The 20,310-nt window shown below is 37.8% G+C and overlaps 1 protein-coding gene across 3 annotated transcripts in view; it reads right to left on the bottom strand.

Moving 5' to 3' along the window:
- LOC107102913 (voltage-dependent calcium channel subunit alpha-2/delta-2-like) overlaps nucleotides 1–20,310 on the bottom strand; it is a 52,332-nt gene that overhangs the window by 4,812 nt on the left and 27,210 nt on the right. For 2 of the 3 annotated variants that reach the window (XM_015402372.1, XM_015402374.1), the window contains 31 exons: nucleotides 18,308–18,439; nucleotides 18,160–18,217; nucleotides 18,011–18,061; nucleotides 16,721–16,820; nucleotides 16,460–16,621; nucleotides 16,240–16,350; nucleotides 16,061–16,139; nucleotides 10,338–10,387; nucleotides 10,092–10,181; nucleotides 9,918–9,983; nucleotides 9,745–9,819; nucleotides 9,595–9,669; nucleotides 9,431–9,502; nucleotides 9,216–9,287; nucleotides 8,491–8,552; nucleotides 8,202–8,278; nucleotides 8,030–8,090; nucleotides 7,858–7,955; nucleotides 7,684–7,774; nucleotides 7,539–7,601; nucleotides 7,331–7,434; nucleotides 5,896–5,994; nucleotides 5,686–5,777; nucleotides 2,807–2,854; nucleotides 2,430–2,501; nucleotides 2,158–2,310; nucleotides 2,031–2,083; nucleotides 1,780–1,835; nucleotides 1,295–1,418; nucleotides 1,071–1,180; nucleotides 885–967 (listed from right to left, as the gene is read on the bottom strand). In XM_015402372.1, the coding sequence (XP_015257858.1) occupies nucleotides 885–967; nucleotides 1,071–1,180; nucleotides 1,295–1,418; nucleotides 1,780–1,835; nucleotides 2,031–2,083; nucleotides 2,158–2,310; nucleotides 2,430–2,501; nucleotides 2,807–2,854; nucleotides 5,686–5,777; nucleotides 5,896–5,994; nucleotides 7,331–7,434; nucleotides 7,539–7,601; nucleotides 7,684–7,774; nucleotides 7,858–7,955; nucleotides 8,030–8,090; nucleotides 8,202–8,278; nucleotides 8,491–8,552; nucleotides 9,216–9,287; nucleotides 9,431–9,502; nucleotides 9,595–9,669; nucleotides 9,745–9,819; nucleotides 9,918–9,983; nucleotides 10,092–10,181; nucleotides 10,338–10,387; nucleotides 16,061–16,139; nucleotides 16,240–16,350; nucleotides 16,460–16,621; nucleotides 16,721–16,820; nucleotides 18,011–18,061; nucleotides 18,160–18,217; nucleotides 18,308–18,439 (2,639 nt within the window). The remainder of the gene's footprint in view (nucleotides 1–884; nucleotides 968–1,070; nucleotides 1,181–1,294; nucleotides 1,419–1,779; nucleotides 1,836–2,030; nucleotides 2,084–2,157; nucleotides 2,311–2,429; nucleotides 2,502–2,806; nucleotides 2,855–5,685; nucleotides 5,778–5,895; nucleotides 5,995–7,330; nucleotides 7,435–7,538; nucleotides 7,602–7,683; nucleotides 7,775–7,857; nucleotides 7,956–8,029; nucleotides 8,091–8,201; nucleotides 8,279–8,490; nucleotides 8,553–9,215; nucleotides 9,288–9,430; nucleotides 9,503–9,594; nucleotides 9,670–9,744; nucleotides 9,820–9,917; nucleotides 9,984–10,091; nucleotides 10,182–10,337; nucleotides 10,388–16,060; nucleotides 16,140–16,239; nucleotides 16,351–16,459; nucleotides 16,622–16,720; nucleotides 16,821–18,010; nucleotides 18,062–18,159; nucleotides 18,218–18,307; nucleotides 18,440–20,310) is intronic. The other variant, XM_015402373.1, reaches the window with a different exon arrangement.

Raw genomic sequence — 20,310 nt, 5'->3', positions numbered from 1 at the left:
TTCTCAAGTGATGAGGTTTGCTTACATTGATAATTTTAATACTGCCATCTATTGTTCAGTACCGTCTCAGTTCATCTCTCTCAACTTGCCGTAGTTACTTTCGAGCGTAATAGGCAATCTCGCAATCGCTAGTTTGTTGGATCTGCGCTGCCGTAGCGCAAAGATGTCTGCTTCCATGGCTGCGAGACCCGCTCCTATGTAATTATAAATAACGAATTCTAAGGCAACGTAAATATTAAGCGGCTGAGCTCGTAGATGATGATAGATAACATAGTTATGTATAATATATTACATTTCTGACTGTTAATCCCTGTAATTATTACACACTGTAGCTTTAAGTAAGGCAGAAAACATTTATGTTTGGAGTTCCACAAGCTTCCCTTTAGCTGACTGGGGCATTTTTTCAGCTATCTGCAAAGGAGCTTTGTTCGTAATTAGCAGTGGAGCACATCTGAATTGCAGAATAGCCTCCAACTCCTTTTGTTATGCAGCTGACTCAGTCTAATGTTCTACTGCTGTCATGTTTATTGACATTGAACTGCTTTGCCAACAGAGGGAGAAAGTGAGAAAGCCGCTTCAATACTTTGATTATTTTAAAATCTTCCAAATAAAAATAGAAAATCTAGCTAAATCAAGAAGAATGAAAAAGCTTTGAGTTTTGAGAAATATTAGTTGATGGACTAAATGTTGCTAATTAACATCTTTATTCTAATAACAGTAGAGAAAGTTTGGGAACTCCTGCAAACAGATAATAGGGTGCAACTACTTAAAACAAAGGAAAGTTTTATTTAACTTCTTCTGACAAAGAAACCCCACATTTGTCCTTAATAATGTCCTATGATAAGCTCAGACTTTGAAGCACAAATATATTGAATTTTACTTACTAAGGCACTGTAGTCAAAGCAGGAGGTTGGGCCTTTACGATATCGTGCATTACTCAGTAGGTCACATGGATTTTCCTCCTGAACTGTTCACATTAAGTTAAAGAAAGCCAACTAGACACACTTCGTACATTTTCCACTTTTAGCTCAAATAAAACCACATAAAGTGAGCGAGAGCAGAGAGGATACACTCCCTCTTTATCTGGGACAGTCTCTCAATCTCACAGGAGCTACAGGGCAGCGTCTCAGCCACCACAAAGAGCAGGTTGGTGTTTTCTATACGCTTTGAGTGGAACAGCCTGTGGGAGACAATGATTGATGGTCAGCCAACCCCATACAGACAGCGCTGGCCTTACAGCACAGATAAAAAGTGCACTTTAACATATTTTGCTGATGCTGGAGGTAGTGCTGACCGCGAGCAGTTTCCGCAGTCCTGCAGGACATTGTAGGAGTTGGTGGTGTTTGTGAAGTAGAACTGGCTTTGGATGGTAACACAGCTGCTTTGTTTGGTCTCAAATCCATCAACAAAGGCATCATCTAAAAGAGAAAACGCACAGATATCAAGTTCTAGATTTAAACAGTTTAATTTGGGGAGTTTAGTGGTTGTGAAATTGTATGTTGGGTTGATTGTGACATAAAGGGAAAGCAATGATTTGAAATCAGCATACTGTGAGTTTCCTTTGAGTTGATGGGTAAGTGGAATTATAGAGTGAAGCACTTTGACTGGTCAGCAAAGTGCTACACAAATGTATTGAATTTGAATAAATCAAACTGCCTCAGCATGTTGTTTTTCTTTTTAGAAAGAAACTGAACCAGGATATGATTATGTCAGTCATTTTGTTAATGAACTCCTGTAGCTACTAAAGTTGAAATATTTTCTTTTTTTAGAAGGATTTACCGTGGTAGAGCCAGCTACTGTAGACAAGTCCATACAAAAGTTGCTGAATCACTGACCTAAAAAGATCCAAATAAAAAAATTAATTAAAAAAAAAACACTCCACTCTGGGAAAATCAGTAAAGCAACACCAAATAAATGACAGTCAATTAGCAGCAAACAAGTCCCGATGTGCACATATGTGGACTGATCTAAACACATGTTTTGTAAAGTGTTTGGTGCATCTAGTTTTACTAGGTTTGCAGAGCTCTCACCATGCCAGTGTGGACGTCCACCATGCCAGGCTTAAGACGTCAGTTATGGACGGCTGCAGGAACAGTAAACAGTAAGACAACAGTGCATCTCCTCTACCCTCATCTAAACCGTGCCTGTGTGGCTCACCACATATATGCTTCTTGCCGCTGCTCCGGTGTGACTCCTGCTAACCATTTCACACGCTGACTGGTACTGAAAAGACTGTCGGCGAGCGAAGATGGAGTTGTTGTAAAGTGCATACATAAGGAAAGGGTCCACATCACCGAAGAAGCGACCAATCTAAGATGAAATGTGAAAACATGACTCTTTATTTGGTGTTTAAGGGTCCTCCATCACAATAAGCCACAGCATCATGACCATAATGTCAGATTTTTCTTAACAATTTGAAAAAATGTCACCTGCTTCCAGTGATCTCTCTGATTGGACATGACAAGGAAGCCCCCATCATCGATAAGGTAACATTGCAAGTCCTGCAAACGACACCAAGAGGTTTGACCCACAGAACGTCTTAAGTTTGACATGAAAATGTGAAATAAGTTTTCCTTAACAACTCCTACCATGCATTCCTCTATGCCAGCCACTGAACACTTTTAAGAAAAGGAAACTTGATACTCTGTCCTTCCATATTTGAATACAAAAACTATTTAAATACCTACTTACTCTTTGGTATTTGGTTCCTATTTGTCTGATACAAATCACTTTATAACTGTAAAGTGCTGTGAAGGAGTACTGCATATGACACAGTCTGAAAAGATTAAAAATAAAGTTTTCTTACGTCTGTGTTCACTTCACAGTCCATCTCACAGCTTCTGGATGGTCCACACTATGAGGAAAGAACAGTTCTGGTCAAGTTTCTAAACAAAGATAGATCATATTTCATAGGTCAATTTTAAAATAAAATAAAAACATATATAAAAAAGCAAATATGCTAATTCCTTTGCAAAGCAATATATGATTCCTTCCCGCTATAATCTCAACCCCCACCCCCGTGCAGGGGACCCAAACATTTCGCCTGGTCGGCCATGCCCATAATTCCCCCTAACAACCCCTCCTTTCAGAGGCATAGACCTGTATTGGGTATTGCAAGCTAACAAAAAACCCAAACGACTCCCCATTCCTAAGGGGGGACCCGTTTGTCTGGTTCAACTTGTATGTTTTCTAAGCCAAAACAGGCTTTTTTTTTGGGGCCACTCTATAAAGCAGGGGTGCTTATTACGTCAATCGCGATCTACTGGTCGATCGCGGAAGCAGTACTGGTCGATCACAGCGTGACGTAAAAAAATATATTTGTCAGCCTATCAAACATCCCGTCACTACATTGACATACAGGGCAACCATTTATATGACAACTGAATGTCACGCTCATGTATAAATGATGACCCTAGCGCAGTAAAACTTACAAGCTAGTTAGCGAATTGCCTCAGATTGTAAGCCCTTGGTAAAGCATATGCTGACCAGAATTTGTGAGAAAGCTGGACCAAGTAAAAAGGCAAAAACATCATCATCACTTTTATACCGCATGGGAGGTGGACTTTTTTTTCACAATGTCATTTTCAAAGTGCGTTTGCCTCATCTGCCAGTCTACCATCACATTACCAAAGAAGTGAAATGTGAAGCAGCATTTTCGGACTGTTCATGGAAAATCGACTTTCCGCCAAAAAGCCAGGTGAGAAAGAGAGAAGTGGAGGAACTAAAATCTCAGCAGTCATTTTTCACTCAAGAAACTTCAAAAGCGAAAGCTACCACCAAAGCATCGTTCCAGGTGAGTCAAGCAATCATTAAAAAGTCCTTCCAGACTGAGAGATGGTAAAAGAAGCATCCGTTAAAGCAGACTTTAAAAATAAGGCAGAGATATTATCTTTAATCAAAACTCTACAGCTATCAAGATCTACAGTTACACAACGCTGTAAAACCATGGCTGAGGTTTCAACCCAGCAAATGTGCAAGGACATCAGAGATTGTGAGGTTTTTTTTCCTACAATTGGACGAATCTACAGATTTGAGTGACACAGCCCAGAACTGTATTTTCATTCCTACGTTGTTTAGTGGTCTCACTGCAAAAGAGGAGTTATTGACAGCACTTCCCATGATGGAACAGACTGGATGAGAGACCATTTTACAGCCGTTTAAAAAACTTTATTGGGAAATCTCAGCTCCCAGTGTACAAATTGGTTTCTATCACCACAGACGAAGCACCTGCAATGATTGGACGTGTGAATGTATTTATTGCAAAGTGCAGGGAGGACGATGCGTTCCCAACTTCTTGAACCACCATTGCATAATCCACCAGCAAGCGTTATGCGCTAAAATGCTCAACATGAAAGAAATGGATGTGGCAACAAATATCGAACAACAATAAATTTTAAACAACAACAAATATGTTCTAATCGAGCCAGATCTCTTCAAAGATGGTTATTCCGTGCACATCTGGAGAAGGCTGACTGCGACAAGTCTAAGTTGTTGCTACATACTGATGTGAGATGGCTTAGTCGTGGGAAATTCCTGAAAAGATTTAGAGAACTCTGTCCGGAGATTAAAGAGTTTTTCCGTGTATCTAGACATGTAGAATACAAGCAGCTAAATGATCATCAACGGCTGTTGGACTTGGCATTTTTAACTGATCTGACAAACTTGTTGAATTAATTAAGCCTGAGCTGCAAGGAAAATACAAAACAGTGACCAATATGATTAGTTCAGTTAACGCTTTCAAATGAAATATGCAACATTTAGCCTTAAAGCTGCAGCCCCATGATTTGGCAAATTTCCAGAACCTGGCGTCAGAGCTGGAGACACAAGAGAAGGCCCGTGAGCAACTTGACATTGCATGCTACATTGAGCAGATGAACAACTGTCTGTCAGAGTTTGACAAACGCTTTTAAGATTTTCTTTGCTTGAGCCAGTTGCTGCATTTATGTGCTAACCTTTTCAGGAAGATGATGAGGTTGATTCACTCACATCAAACCTTGTAGCGCTGTTTCACTTGAACTCTTCTAGAGTGGAAGATGAGCTTTTGACTCTAAAAACTGACATTGAGTTGAAGTCAAGAGCTCATGGACAGTTCTGGAACTTACTCACAGAAGTACCCTAACCTGAGGAAATGTGCTACCTCCTTCACTGCCTTTTCATACACGAAGATCATTAAGTCCAACTACCGTTCCACCATGACTGATGAACATTTGGAAATGTGCTTGAGGCTGGCTGTCAGCAGCTACTGTCCGGACTATGCATCCCTGACTGATTTAATTCAGTGCAAGTCATCAAAGTAAACTCAGGTAATTACTAAAAATGTAACAAATTACTTATTATGTGTGTTGTGCAATATTGGCTTATTCAGTTATGCAAGGTACATAAATGGTAAATGTTTTTTTTTACTTTTTTGGAACAAATATGCACATGGAAATACAGATTTAAAGCAGCACATAGAAATTACATTAAATATAACATCAAGGAAGTGAAAATGGAGGAGAAATTAAATGCATTGATAAAATATACAAGCTGAACTAAAAGCTCAAATGATGTACTGTAAAGTATGTTGAACTGTAAAGTGCCTTGAGATGACATGTGTTGTGAATTTGGCGCTATATAAATAAACTGAATTGAATTGAATTGAATGTACTGTAACACTGTGATTAAGCTCTAAAAACAGGGGTGTACCTTGTGTGACCCCTGTCGGTTATCAGACACATTGCTGGCCAGGATTTTAAACTTGTCCACCCACGCCTCCAGGTCGAGCTTCACTCCAACTACTGTGTGACCAGAGAGCAAACCACATGAACACAAGAAGGAGTAAAAAACATCTGAAAACGTTCTAGTTAAAAAGTAAAGTCATTTCCTAAATGATGGGTGTGAAAAGGTTTTTCTCACCAGAGGGTTTGAGCAGTTTTCCCCCTAAATTGACCTCGACAGCTGAGCTAACCAGGATTCCCGTGGTGCCATTTTCAGCTTCAAAAGGGTCATCATCTGCTGTTCAGCACACAACGCATCAATGAACTGATATACATGTAATCTTGTGTTTAACAAAATAACTCTGGGGTTTTTAGGAAAAAAAAAAGAAGCACATGCTATCAGAATACGGTTAGAATAAATCAGTGAATGTGGCGCTGCTGAGATTCTAATAAAGTCCAGGCTGCCCTGATATAAACATTTAACTTTTAGTTAGATGTAGTTTCTCTGATCTTCCTCTTGATGATACGCCATTGCTTTTTATGGAGTTTAGGAAAGGCCAATAATCAGACCAATAAAAGGGAAAGTTACAGAGGTTATTAAAATCACATTGGTAGTTGATAATATTTATACAAACAAATTGTTTTAGAAACAATTGAAATCAGCACCATTACAAAGCATGAAGTGCTTTAAAACCTTCTGGTGGATTTCTCTGGTGACCGTTGATTTGATCAAAACTCATTGAACTAACACATTCATATGGCATAAAGGCTGATGGAAAAAGTTTGATCCTAATTTAAATGTAAAATAAACTTTAACCTAAATAGAGAACTTTGGATCATTGAGAAAGAGTTGAGTTTTTTTTTTTTTTTTTATTAGCACAAATAAGACATTCCCCTCTATGTTTAATTTCCTCTAGTTCAGGAATAACTTAATAAAATGAGCCTTACAGTAACCTATGTGAGTGGGTATGATTGTGCATGGTGGGTATTGAAGCATAGACTCCAACTGCATCCCACTCTTTATGAAGGTCCTCTAATACCTTAAACAGCTTCAAAGGTTTACAGATTCTTTATTGTCACAGCATAAATATTAGTCACACAGAGATTCAGATGCACCGTTCAGGTGATGGTCAAACATTAAAGCAACACTGTATAACTTTTGAGCCCAGTATTAGCTCAATCTTATATTAGTTAGCTTTTCAGCTTACCAATTGCGAATTGTTAGGTCAGCAGTCTTCCTTTAAATTCATAGGTCAATTAAATAACTTTGAGAAACAGTTTTGTTTGGTTTTATTGGTTGCATATACAGTGACCTAAGGTCATATTTTTGAGTTGTTTTATTATAAATATGTAAATATTTGTTTTCATTTTGTATTTTTTGTTAACATTTTTTTTAAATAATGTATCTATAGAGACTGTGAGTGAACAGTCAACACCACTTCAACTCTGTCTTCATTGAATAACAGGTTAACTCTAAATCTGATCAGTCTCTACTATCTCTGCTTAGAACATTGTTCTATTCTGTTTCAATTTATGAATCAAATTATTAAAATAAAAAAACTTTTCAATATTATAATTTAGGCAAGTAGTAGTGTTAAATGTTAAGCTAAATATTTAAATATTCTCTTACTCACATGCTCTCATTGAAGGTCTGAACATGTAGCCTTTGTTATCCAGGCTTCGTCTGTAGTAATCTGAATTAAATGGTTCTGGATCCACATCCCACAACTCAGCAGCTCTGAGGACCAGAAACACACTTGATGAAAATATGTTAAAGCAAAGATTTCTAGAAAATGTGTGCCCTCCTCAAAAATGTTCTGCTTCTCTTGCTGATTTACTCACATGTTGGGAAAAACTCGTGTTATTCCCCCATCTGTGGATGCAAAGACAGCCAGGAAGCCATACCTGTAATTTCAGTCAATCAGCATTAGTTTGTTTTGTCATGATTAGGAGGGTTTCATTTCTGTGTAATGTGTTGCTGACTCACGCATTTAGATCCTTGTTCCTCCAAACACGAGAAGCAAGCTGACCAATAATCCTAGAGTCCAGAATAAGGTTGTGGATGAGGCCTTGGTCACCTGCAGCAAGAATAAAAAAGCCCATTATTTTTCTTGTGTGTATCTAAAGAGGAGTGTTAATACTACACTGTCTTTTCACCCACATTCATCAGACTCTGGGGAGTTCTCCAGCATAAGAGTGAGGAAGTTCTGCAGGAACTGTGTGTTGTTATCAGAAAGCTGCAGATTTTTGCAATATTCCCTACAGAAAAACAAAAGTGTAAATAAAATACTTCCTATATCTAAGACAAAATCAAAGAAGGTAAAGACAGCCACCTTGGAGCCAGGAAAACATGCCCCGAAGATTCAAAGGAGCTCGGCAGCAACGACTGCATGTCTAAAGCAGAAAACAGAGAGAACACAAGATATTTTGATTTTACCTCTCATTGCTGTTGGTTATCAGAATGAGATGCAGCACAGAGCAAGGAGCCCGCCTGCCTGTACTCACACTGGAGCTGCAGCATCACATCACTCAGGTCTGCCTGGATGTAATACTCATTGTAGGGAGGTAATACCAGGCCAAGGCTGCAGGTGGAAGCGTCCCAACAAACAGATGCATATGAGAAAAGAAACAGAAGAGGAACGTAGCCTTATTTATCTCTCTCTATATATCTATATATCTATATATATATATAGATATATAGATATATATCTATATATCTACATATCTATCTATCTATATATATATATGTGTGTGTGTGTGTGTGTGTGTGTGTGTTGTATTTGTTTGAGCTCACCTATAATCAGTGCCATTGATAGGAGTCCAGGTGTACCCTCTGTATGCCTCATCGATGTATTGCTGCATTTATACAGATATAAAGATGTTTTAACAAAGATAATCGAGTGGTCATTAACAAAAATGTTTTTAGATTATTTTCACAATCTTTTACATTTTTGAGTCTCAGCAGTGATCAGTTTATATGCTGTAGGCAGATCGAGATGTTTCATTAAGGTGGTAGTCATTGCTAGTTTTTGCCAGTATTTGCAACTCTGGTAAAACCCAGGATAAATAGTAATTTAGTGCAACAGAATAAATTCCCACTACACAGTTGGTAAAAATAAAACATTGATTACATCTATCTAGGGGCGAAATACAAAATCCCTTATGGAAAGCATCTTTTGTTATAAGACTACTTCACAGCACTTTTAATGATATGGTTTAGAGTGACACCAAGTGGTCACCATACATATCAGATCATAAACCCATGTAAAACCTATAAGAAGAAAAATATGTTTATATATATTACATATTTATGATTTAGACATAAAATTATATCTGAATATAGTCAGAAGGAAACATCTTCTATAAGTAGCTCTGATAGATTCATCTGTAAGAAAAAAAGGAGTTAAATAGTGTTTTATAGTTTCCTGTGCTAATCTGAATTTGTATATATTTTTTAATTGAATTCTTGCAAAAAACTGCTTTAGCAAAGGCAATAAGCAAAATCTTCAATTTACTCACTTTATCAACAGACTTAATTAGAGTTTTTATCTGCATCTCCCCTGTTCCTCCATCAATCATCTGCCGCCGAATCTGAGTAAAAAAAAAACAAACAAAGCAAAAAGGCAGTTTTAGTTAGATCCCGTTCATGTTGAGCTTTGTCCCCAAGACAAACAGAGGAGGCTAATGAGAGCCCAAGTCAATATTAAGATATTGTAATTTAATATGCTTCTCACCTCCTCTTTATTAGCGTCTTCTACCTCTGCATCCAGGAAATCCAGGGTCACAGGTTCAGGAAGGTTAACAGGCTGAGAGGATTCAATTAAACACCAAATAAGCCAAAAACAGAAATAATTCAACCTGATACATATCAATTTCTTATTATCCACACATAGGGCACCTTTGGCTGAAGATTAGGATGAAGGAGCAAATATCCATTCGGATCGATGGCAAAAATGTAGCCATTGGCTCCAAGCTGTTGCAGACAACAGAAGAGGGTGTTAAACTGCTCTTTCTAGCAAATCAAACATAAAGATTAAGTTCCACCTACATTATAGCGTGGCGTCAGTCGCTTTATCTCATCTAAATGTACATCCACTCCCATGACGCCTAATATCAGCTGATTCTGAGAAAAAAAACATGAAGGACAAAATGTTAAAAAGTTAAAAACCCAATGGTTATGAACTTTCAAGCTTCTGTCATTATTTGCTGTGGATTTGCTACCTGTGAATTTCCATTCATAGTGAGATTAAAAACAGGCAAAGTCCCTGTTACTACCAGGCCAAGTCCCTGTAAAGAACAGGTTTAGAACAGCACCAGTTACATCAAATGTTTCACCCTTTCCCCTGTGTATTGAGCTTATATGCTGTTTTTGATTAAATATACTCAGCTTCCCACCAGAGCATCTTGATACACGTTGGTCCATTGAACTTGCTTGGCCACACTGCCTGCCAGAACCATTGGACGCCCCAGCACATCAAGGTATTCCTGATTAAAAATACAGACATAACGTAAGCAGATGCAACCTTTAAAGGAAATTCAACATCAAACCACAAACTTGGTGTGTTGCAAAATAGACAAAGATGCTTTAAGTGAAACATTGACTAAGGGATCAGCTGTGTCAGAGGGACCACACCAACCCACCTGGGTATTAATCCGTATAGCACAGATGGAACGGATCTCAAAATAGTAACCTTGCAGGCCACAGAGGGGGGAAAAGACAGACAGACAGAGAGAGAGAGGGAAAAAAGGAGTATGTGCATGAGATCAGATAAAATGCATTGTGGGGCTCATGAATGTTCCAGATTTGAGATTTTACTTAAAACTGTGACCCAGTCACCAAAATCTCCCTGACAGAGAGCTTGAAGAGCAACACTTCACAGCATTAAATGTCAGTGCATTTGCTTAAATCATCAAAGGACTTGTCTGCGGAAAGCCTGAAAGCTGTCAAAGAACACAGATTATGCATTCAAAACACTGAACTGCTGCTAATCCAGTTTAATCCATTTCTCTCTAATCAAATTCAGGCACACAGATTTTCTTTTATTATAAGAGGCTTAGAAAAAAACTTGCATTGTTCTCACTCAACAATGTTTTTTGTATTTGTATTTTTTACATAGCTGAGATCATGTACATGAGCTTAATTACTAGAACATATACTAATAATGTAAAATTTGTTATAAGTAAATGACATTTTTTTTTTTAAATAACACAGCTGCAGGTATTTTTGGGGGGTTTGGTCTTTTATCAGTTTTGCTTATCTCTAAAATCATTTTTCCTCCACTTCTTTGCAAAACAGATCATATTAATTTCCGTTTATTTCTGCACTTAAACTGGGCAATGCTAACAAATGTGCTTTAAAAACAAACCCAATAATAGACTTATCTGATCTTCAGGTTTGCGTGTCTTAAAAGTGAAAAAATGTAGCAGATCTTTATAAAATGCGCATAGTGATATGTGTTCGTGTGCGCAAACAGACAGTGTGTGCAAACCATTTTTTATGGGTGTGCCTTCATTAATATGCAGAATACATTCTATGACCAAACCATGCAAATTAATGGGTGGATGATATGCAAATGTAACATACCATGGTTTTTTGTACTTAAGAAAGTCAGGAGTAAACTAAGAAGCAAAGATATATACAGTCATTGTTACCTAGAAAGGCAGCATTGGTATCATGTTAGGGGATGAAGAGATTTTCTGTGCACATGTTAACATATTTAGACTGTCAAGAATAACAATAGTAAAATAATAATAAAAATGTCTACAGGCAAACACAGATGCAGCAGGATGGCAGACAACATTAGCAAAATAGTTTTGCACGTGGTAAATATTTATATTTACATATCCTCCATCCATGAATATGTGTAGTTTAGTCTTTAGAATATGATCTTTATATTGATGAAGGCACACATGCACAGGTTGTCTGGTGAATTAAAAATGCAAAATCCCTTTTCAACGTTACAAACATGTTTGCTCCTGTTTTAGGAAACACAGACCTCAAGATCAGGCCCAAAGTGTTTTGGATGTGGACTGAAAAGCTCAGTATGATCTCATCTGACCAGATCACTGTTTTACATTTGCCGCTGCGCATGAAAAGCTTGACTCTAATTAAAAACAAGACTTCTTATAATTAAATTCGTATTCTTCTTCAATAATACTCAGATTTGTGGTGCAAACAATTGATTTTCTTGGTAAAATGCAAGTTTTAAACTATAGATTTGGTGAAAAAGTGACAAAACACAGAAAATGAAAATGTATGTGAGTATTTTAAAAAGGTGCTGCATTGATTAAAGATAATGGTGTACCAAGTTTTTAAGCAGGCAGCAGCAGTAGAACTGCTGTCAATAGGTTTAATTATTTTTATATGAAAACCAGATTAAAAATGTAAATGTAAATCCTTTATTTCCCACAATGGGGAAATTCACTCTCTGCATTTAACCCTTCCCCTTTCGGGAGCAGTGGGTTGCCACAGTTGGCACCTTGGGAGCAGTCTGAGGTTAAGGGTCTTGCTCAGGGACCCAGGGTGGTAGTCTGTGGGAGTGTATGTAACTTGAACTCAGAACCTCCGGGACCCAAGCACAATGCTCTAACCACTAGGGGAGTGGTGGCCCAGTGGTTAGAGCAAAAGCATGGAGTTCAGCAGAATCTCTTTTTTGTGGTTTCAGGTAAAATGTAAAATTCACACATTTTATACCCTGTGTGTAACAAAAAATACACACCAACGCATACCCCCTGCTCCACACAAATACACACACACAGTAATCTCCCCCAAGGCGACCTGATGGATGTCCCGATTAAGATGGTTGATCCTCACAATGTAAGTGCTTAACAGAAAAGTGTCCCTGGCTTGTAGGAAAAACAAGTAAACACACACACACACACACACACACAATAGTAAATGAAAAATAAATAAAACAAAATGATGTTTTAGGTTTTTAGTGGAACAGAGCGTGTAAAACTGTCCCATCTATAAGTTTAAAGGTCATTTGGTTGGTCTAAGACCTTTAAATATCATAGAAACTAAATAGTATTTTTTTAAGTTATGGTGTTTTTTTCTGTATTGTATCCTTCATTGTCTAATCCATGATTCATTACTGATGTTGACACTGTTAAATGATACTGTTGTAATCATAAAATATGAAACATTGAAATGCTTCTGAGCCAATTTCAGTCAGAAAACTGGGTTTGTAGGTCCCATTCTTGAATAATTAAGTTTTTCTTCTTTCTCTACTTTAAGAAAAAGTAGAGAAAGATGGTTTGCTGCATCTCCACAGCAAAGCATATAAACAAGGCCTTTTCCAGAGATTTTACTCTAGAGATTGGGTCAGCTGTCCATCAAGCCATCAGTCCATAATAAATCGACTGATGAATTATACATCTTAGGTTTTTCGCTGAATAATCTCTGCTGGCACGATTGGTACGCCGAGCATCTCCTTCATACTAAATGTCAAACAGCTTTTAATTTGTACTTTATCTTAAAATGGAGTTTCCAGATTCTTAAAACAAAGAGGGGCCTTCAGTGTGCCAACAGCCATGTAGGCTTTTGGGGGTTTTGTTTCAAATCCTTATTAATTATTGCTTGATATCAGATCTGAGCATATTTCTCCTTCTTTCTGCCATGTACCTCAGTCAGTCGTTTTAGTTTTGCCTCAATAAATTATGTCCAGCTTCCTGAATTTTTGGGGAACATGAGGCCATCTAATAGAAGGGATGGGAGAGTAGAATCTCTAGTGCCATCACCTGCTGGGGTAGCAGCATTAGAGCAAATGACTTAAACAAGCTAAAACAAACTGATAAAGAAGGCTGGCTTTGGTTTGGGAATTCCTCTGGAACCTCTGAATATGATCTTACTAAGAAGAATTTTTCATTAATTTTTCATTAAATGAAGATGAACAAATCTGGGCATCCTCTTCAGAAAACTGTTAAACAACAACATAATGTTTTCTGTCAAAGGCTTCAGACAGACCTCTACAGAAGATCCTTCCAGCTATTAACATCTACAGCAACTGGTTGAAAAGACCCAAGAACAGTTACAACAACACTAAATATCCCTTTGGGATCAATAAAGTATTTTTGGACTGAATTTAGTTGAATTAAAGTAGTACCTACATATGCCAACATTTCAGCAAAATATTCACTGTGTATTTAAACTCTTTAACAGTTATATTTGGTAATAAAGAAAGTGGTTGAATTTATAAAAATACATTTTATTCCAGTTTCTTTTTTATTCCTGTTTCTTAATTCTTTTTTTTTTTTATGTCATTGGAGTCAGAAGAAGGCATTTGGTGATTTCTGTAACAGTTTTTATGGCTAGGCAAACAGAGAGATTCACACCAAGAGAAACCATTTGTAAAAACACAAAATATTAAAAGAGGTTTTCTAAAAGTCAAGAGCAAATGTTCTGTCCTAACTTAAATGAAATGTATAAAAATGTGTCTGTTTTAAGGATAATCACACATTAACCATCAATTTAATGGCCTTTAATCTATGATTATAATAATAATAATTTATATTTCTAATCCCCTTTACATTTTAAAATGTCAATTTTTCACAGAAAAGAATGAAAATGAAATATAACAACAGAGAAATAAATAAGTAACACAAATCACATGCAAGCATGGACTAGTTGGCTGCATCGGATGAGTAGGAATGTTTTTAAGTTGGTTGAAGGAAAGTGTTGCTAAGGTGTTTACTAACTTTTTCAAATGTAAGGTGGGGATCAAACCTTACATTGAAGTTTGTAACTGTAGAAGAAATGAAATGTTCTGGCCAGAGAAGTTTACAGTGAAGAGGGCGGAAGACTGAAGCTGTTGAGAGATGCTGATTAGCAGAGCTCCAGTTTTGCACGTTTTATTGAAGAACAGTACATCCAAGCTTTAACCTCCTTGAGAAAAGTTGGAATGGAGTAATATCAAAGTTTAAGGGGGATTCGAGTCAGCTTTGATTAAAATCTGTGTATTGTCTGCATAACAGTGAAACTAAATCCTGTGGTAGGTGAAGATACTATCCAGGGGGAGCATGTAAAGGGTGACAAATTGGGGACAAGGACTGAACCCTGAGGGACTCCACAGTTGATTGTATGAGTCTGTTGGGCCATAAACCATGATAATAACTTTGGACATCATGGACCAATGTCCGTGTTGCATCTTAACATGTTCACTGTAGTAGAGGGTCCGGTTTTCTTCTCTGCACTGCAACCCCCTCACAGCCCCATTTACTGCACAGGACACCTCAAGACAATCAGTACTGAAGAAAAGGCCAGCATCAGCTGCTATAATGAGGTCATTTGCAACACTGACCAAGGTCTTTTCTGTACTACGGGCAAAGCAAAGTAAAAGGACAGAAATTTCTCATTGATGTTATTGAGAATGAAGCGGTCACATGGGCTTGCGGCTATGACTTTTTCCAGAATTTAGAGTAGGAGCGGAGGGTTGCAAATGAACATGTCATTGGCAAGCTGTTCTGGATATAAGGGATTGTGTTTTTAGAGAAAGGTTTATTGTTGTCAGTTTTTAGAGTGGTTAGAACGACACCAGCCTGTGGTGGAGCCAGAGATTAATAATATTTGTGATCAAGGGACTGATGAGAAAAATATTTGCTTTTCGCCAACCTTTATGAAAAGGATTAAGGGTAGATGTGGAGAATTTCATCTTTTTGATGGTGTTAGTGACTTCTTGCTAGGAAACTGGTGCAAAGCAATAAAGGGGTAAAGAAGTCTAAACATGTGAAATAAGTCGATGAAGGTGATTGGTTTATTCTTGACTGTTAAACTATATATATTAATGCATAACTCCATCAGCCTTTTAGAATCATATAAGTTAAAATATTAAAACACAGTAAAAAGAAGATGAACATGACTCCAAAAAACTATTCAAATCTCATGGGTAATAAAACGGTATAAAGAATAAGGCATTGTTAGAGTTTGTTACTGAGAATCAGGTGTTTTTTATGTGTGTAGAACACATAAGCCATAAACAACAAAAGACTTAAATTACCCAAGAATAACGGGTGGGTCTTTGATTTGTATCTGACTTAGAGGATGGACCTGTGGTTGCTTAAAAACATCAGCGCTCCAACTACACATAGCTCTAGTGTGAGCCAACAGAATTGACAAAGATTTGGGGCCAGGTGCATCTACAGAGAGACTGAAGCCTGTTTTGTGTTTTCCATGACCTCGATGACTGAGAACAGGCATGTTTATTAACCAACTAATGTAATGATCAAATAGTACACTTTGGGCCTCAAATAGTACTGACTTGGTCATTGAGCTGCTGCTTTTTTCAGCTGTTGAAGAGTTCTCTGTATGGTGATAGTTCACAAAATACATAGGCATACAAGGTCATGAAAGAAAAATTTCAGCGTACCTTTATTAGTACAAGCAATCCACTGTAAAGGCGTCACATCATAATTATGTTGACCCACAGAAAAGGTAAAAACTCGTACCTTGATGGGGAGACAGAAAATAAACAGAATTAAAGATATAAAATGCATCAATTACATGCACAGAGGGATTATATTTGGAAAATATATTGATAACACTGACTGTTTTGTTGGGCCAATTGTATTGCAGGAAGACATCCTGAGCTCTATCCTCCCCTCCATCAGTGAATAGCATAATTATTTTATTGCAGTTAGCCCGCGGAACATTTGTCTTCTGTAAAACGCAGTAATATATATGCATGACAGGTCAATAGAGAGAGACCAAACACAGTACGGTTGGAGTTAATTATCTTCCTGGTGAAATAAATCAGTGGGTAACTTGCATTAAGAAGCTGGTTGAAGGCAAAATGAAAGCCAGACTTGTAGTCAGTGGTGCCTTTAGCCTGCATCTGCTGCACCGCCTCCTTAAAAATCTTTTTGTTTCGCACGTTAGCCTGGACGAGATGTTTAAAGCAAGGGACCACAGCCTCAGCCTTCTCATTAAACTGAAACAAAGGAGGAGACAGTCTGCAGTCGAGTACAAAAGATGAAGAGATTTGATGATTAAGGATTGATCAAAAGGCAAGAATTCGTGTAAAACCAACCCTGGCTACATTAACGTAGTCGTCATCAGATAAAGTGTCCAGCATTTCCATCACAGACGCCTTGATCAGCTTCAGCGTTAGTCCACTGACGCTGCCACTCCTGATCAAACACAGCAAAAAGAGCAAACTGTAAGTGGGTAGAGGCAGATAAAGGTTTGAGAGATCTCTAATTAAAGTACATCAAAGTTATTGTGCAAGTTAAGCAGAAGTTGGTCAAATAATATGGTCACTCAGTTAGCCATGTATTTGCAAAGTTACATCAAAGACTCAGTTTTGTTTTGACATAGTTTACTCTACAGGATTAAATCTGACTTCCCAAGCTAATGTCACTAACCTTAACCTTCCACTTCATAATTGGGAGACAGTGGCTCAGGAGGTAGAGGCTAGTGACTGGTGGGTTGCCCTGTGAGGCCCCCACTCTGTCTGTTTCAGTTGTTTAGTCTTTGGCCATGACGCTTCACCCACCCTTATGTGCAGCTGGTGGTCAGAGAGCTTGGTTGCGTGATAGTACAGCAGCCTCGCCTCTGTCAGTGTGAATAGCTGAATGTAGGGCAAAGTGCTTTTTGGACTTTACCATAGTTTGGACATTTTCCATATTGCTGAGATTGGAGCCATTTCAAACGCTTAATGTAATAATTTATCCATTCCTAAGCTTGGTACAGCCATTGTAGGATAAAATGAAACTTGTCAGCAACAATCTAAACTTCCTCCTATCAACTGTTCTTTGGAAAACAGCTTCATGTCAACACGCAACTTTTCCCTCTTCAACTAAAATGACGTGAAAAAAAAAATTTTTTTGAGGAGTCAAAGCAAAAGAAGTTTAAAGCAAGTAACCACAGCCTAACACTATAATAACTAACTAAGTATGGTGGTAATGGTTTCATGGTGTGTGGCTGTTTTGTTTAATAAAACAAAACAGATGGAGTAATAATAAATAAAGCATTGCCTCCAATTAACCTCCAGTTAACTTAAGACTCAGTGGAGAAGCTGTGTGGACCATCATTATCTGTTAGCCTCCAGTTAACTTAAGACCAGCTACATTCTGTTATTCAGACACAAAAAGGCTTTCCAATGGCAATTACAACCAGAAACAACAGTAATGTATATGCTGTATTCTCCTAACGGAAATTTTGTTTGATCATCTATCTTAAAACCTTAACCCAGCTTTCCATTTCCTGAGAAATTTTCAATTTTTCAACGAGAATTTAAATGTTCCCCGTTGTGAAACATGAGGTGACCAAAAGACAAAATTTTCCTGGAAAAATTTCTTAAAAATGACTGAATACTTACACATCAACAAGGATGACCATGTCTTTGGGAGATGAGGCACCTTGGATGTACCTGTGACAAAGAGAGAAAGAAGAAAAATATAAGACCACACATACTGTAAGTCTATAAAAAAAAAAAAACATTGACTTTTTGTAAATGGCAGGATGTACCATGGTCTTCTCCGGACATCATACAAGTCGATTTTATCAGGTGCTTTCCAGGGAGTAGCTGCAAGAAATAAATAACAGGGGGTTTATAGAGCTTTGTGGTTGTTTAATTCAAAATAGTTAATTTATATTTAAAAGTATCAACAGCTACCTGGATAGTAGCGAGTGACTCCCGTTGCGCTCCCAAACGCCTGCCACAGTAGTGACGGATCTTCCCTGCTGTTCTCCATAAAGACTCTCTCCAGGGCCTGAGTCCAGTTCAGCTCATTCAGGATGTCTGGAGCTGAGGGCGAAGCAAAAATCCTCAATGAATAAAAATTCCCCAGTATTTTGTGAATTGTATGCATTTTTCTAACATATGTGTGTATTTTAGGGTTTTGCTGTTCTATAAAAACATACAAAATTGAAATGTGTAAAAACATAAAAAAAATATTTGAAAAATCCTGAAATAAAATGATTTTTATCATACATTTTTTAAATTATACATAATACGCCTACATTTAAATACACTATTTAAAATGCACAGTAATGCTTGGACTTGTATGAACCAACGATATATATTTTATGTATTTTATTCTTATTATGAATAGATTAATTAATACAATGAGCAATAGATGTGTAACAATAACTATATCAAAGCTAAAAAATATAATTCCATATTTTTTGGTAATTGATTCTAAATAAGAATAAGTATTTTTAAACAACAAAAACAATTATGAGTATGCATATCAAACTGTTACAAGCAGACATTTTCAAAATAAAATGTAAAAAGCCCCATTCCTATTTTAAAATAATTTCAAGTTCTACTTTAACTTTTGAAACTTGAAATTTATTCTTTACGACTCTAGTTAAGGTAACCTGTGTTGAGCATGAACACGTTCAATGAACTGCGTTCACTGGATATTTTAATATTTTTAGTGAACGGTGAACTGAACGGATCAGTTTTGAAGTAATGAACGTGAACAAGAGCGACGTTTACTCTGAGAACAATTAGCGACAAACTAAGTCCCCTTTCGTAGTCAATTGATAACAACATATTTCATAGGTTTTACGTCACTTATTACGGTAAACAACAGTCAAACTTTTCTACTGCTGGTACTTTTCTGCACGATTCAGACTCATCTGTTGGTATTTCTGAGGTTAGTTTTGCAGAGCGCTTGTTGTTTTTATGAACTCACAAAGGAAGCCTTGGACAGAAAAAAACTCACCTTATTGTGTAAACTGTGCCGACCGGGACTTAAAGGTGTAGTGGAGGATGTTCTTTTTTGGGTGGATCATGAAAATTAGAGGTCCTCCTAATTGACAATCATTCTGGTGATATGTGTACATAAGGCTGTCCTACATACTTGTCCCCATTTTCACTTACCTGTGGTGAGTCTGCCATAGTGGAAAAATTGCAAATCTTCTTTTGGAAAGTAAGTTCATGAGCGTTGCAAACAGCAACTTTTAAACAGAGTGTGCACAAGGAGAAATGGGCTTGTGCACGCTCTCGCATGCATGTAATAGATGGTCCCTCCCAGGGGAGCAGATACAGGGTTGTGCATGTGGATTTTTTTTAAAAGTGGAGAGGTCGGGTCTTTCCAAAAATCAGCGAAAATCCTCCACTATACCTTTAACAAACAAGTCGGTATGTCAGCCACATCCACTTTAAACTTAAAGCGATACATCGGCCTAGGCAGTGGTGAGAGCGTTTCAGCATTTCATTTGTGATTCTGATCTCCTGAATCCTTTCCCTCTCATCCACTGGCCCTGTCTGTCCCTATCTGATCTGTTTGCCTGAACCACCTTTGGATGCCTGCTGGATTCTGCCTGTCTGTATCTGTGCTTTTTTTGTCTGAGCTGGTATCTCGATGTACGGGACTCTGAACCTGCCTTGGGACGTGCCTGTGCATGTCTGTCTGGGCACACTTCTGGACCCATCTGATTTCTAAACTGCCTTCACGTTCTGAGGATTCCTGGAAGCCTGGATCCCTCTGTTCCTGTTTGGGTCAGAACCTCTGATCAAGTGAAGAACTCTTGGATCCCTGAACTTTTCCGGCCTGATCTGTTCTCCCCTGACCTGAATCGGCTTTCTGCATACTCTCTGGGGCTGCAGCATTGGGAACACTCAGGGCCGCATCTCGTTGGCAGTGCATCAGATGATCTTGCCTTTTG

This window comes from Cyprinodon variegatus, unplaced genomic scaffold, assembly GCF_000732505.1.
Source record: "Cyprinodon variegatus isolate N-32 unplaced genomic scaffold, C_variegatus-1.0 Scaffold1340, whole genome shotgun sequence".
NCBI lineage: Eukaryota > Metazoa > Chordata > Actinopteri > Cyprinodontiformes > Cyprinodontidae > Cyprinodon > Cyprinodon variegatus.
The sequence above is the reverse complement of the archived record's forward strand: the minus strand, read 5'-3'. Positions and strand labels throughout refer to the sequence as shown.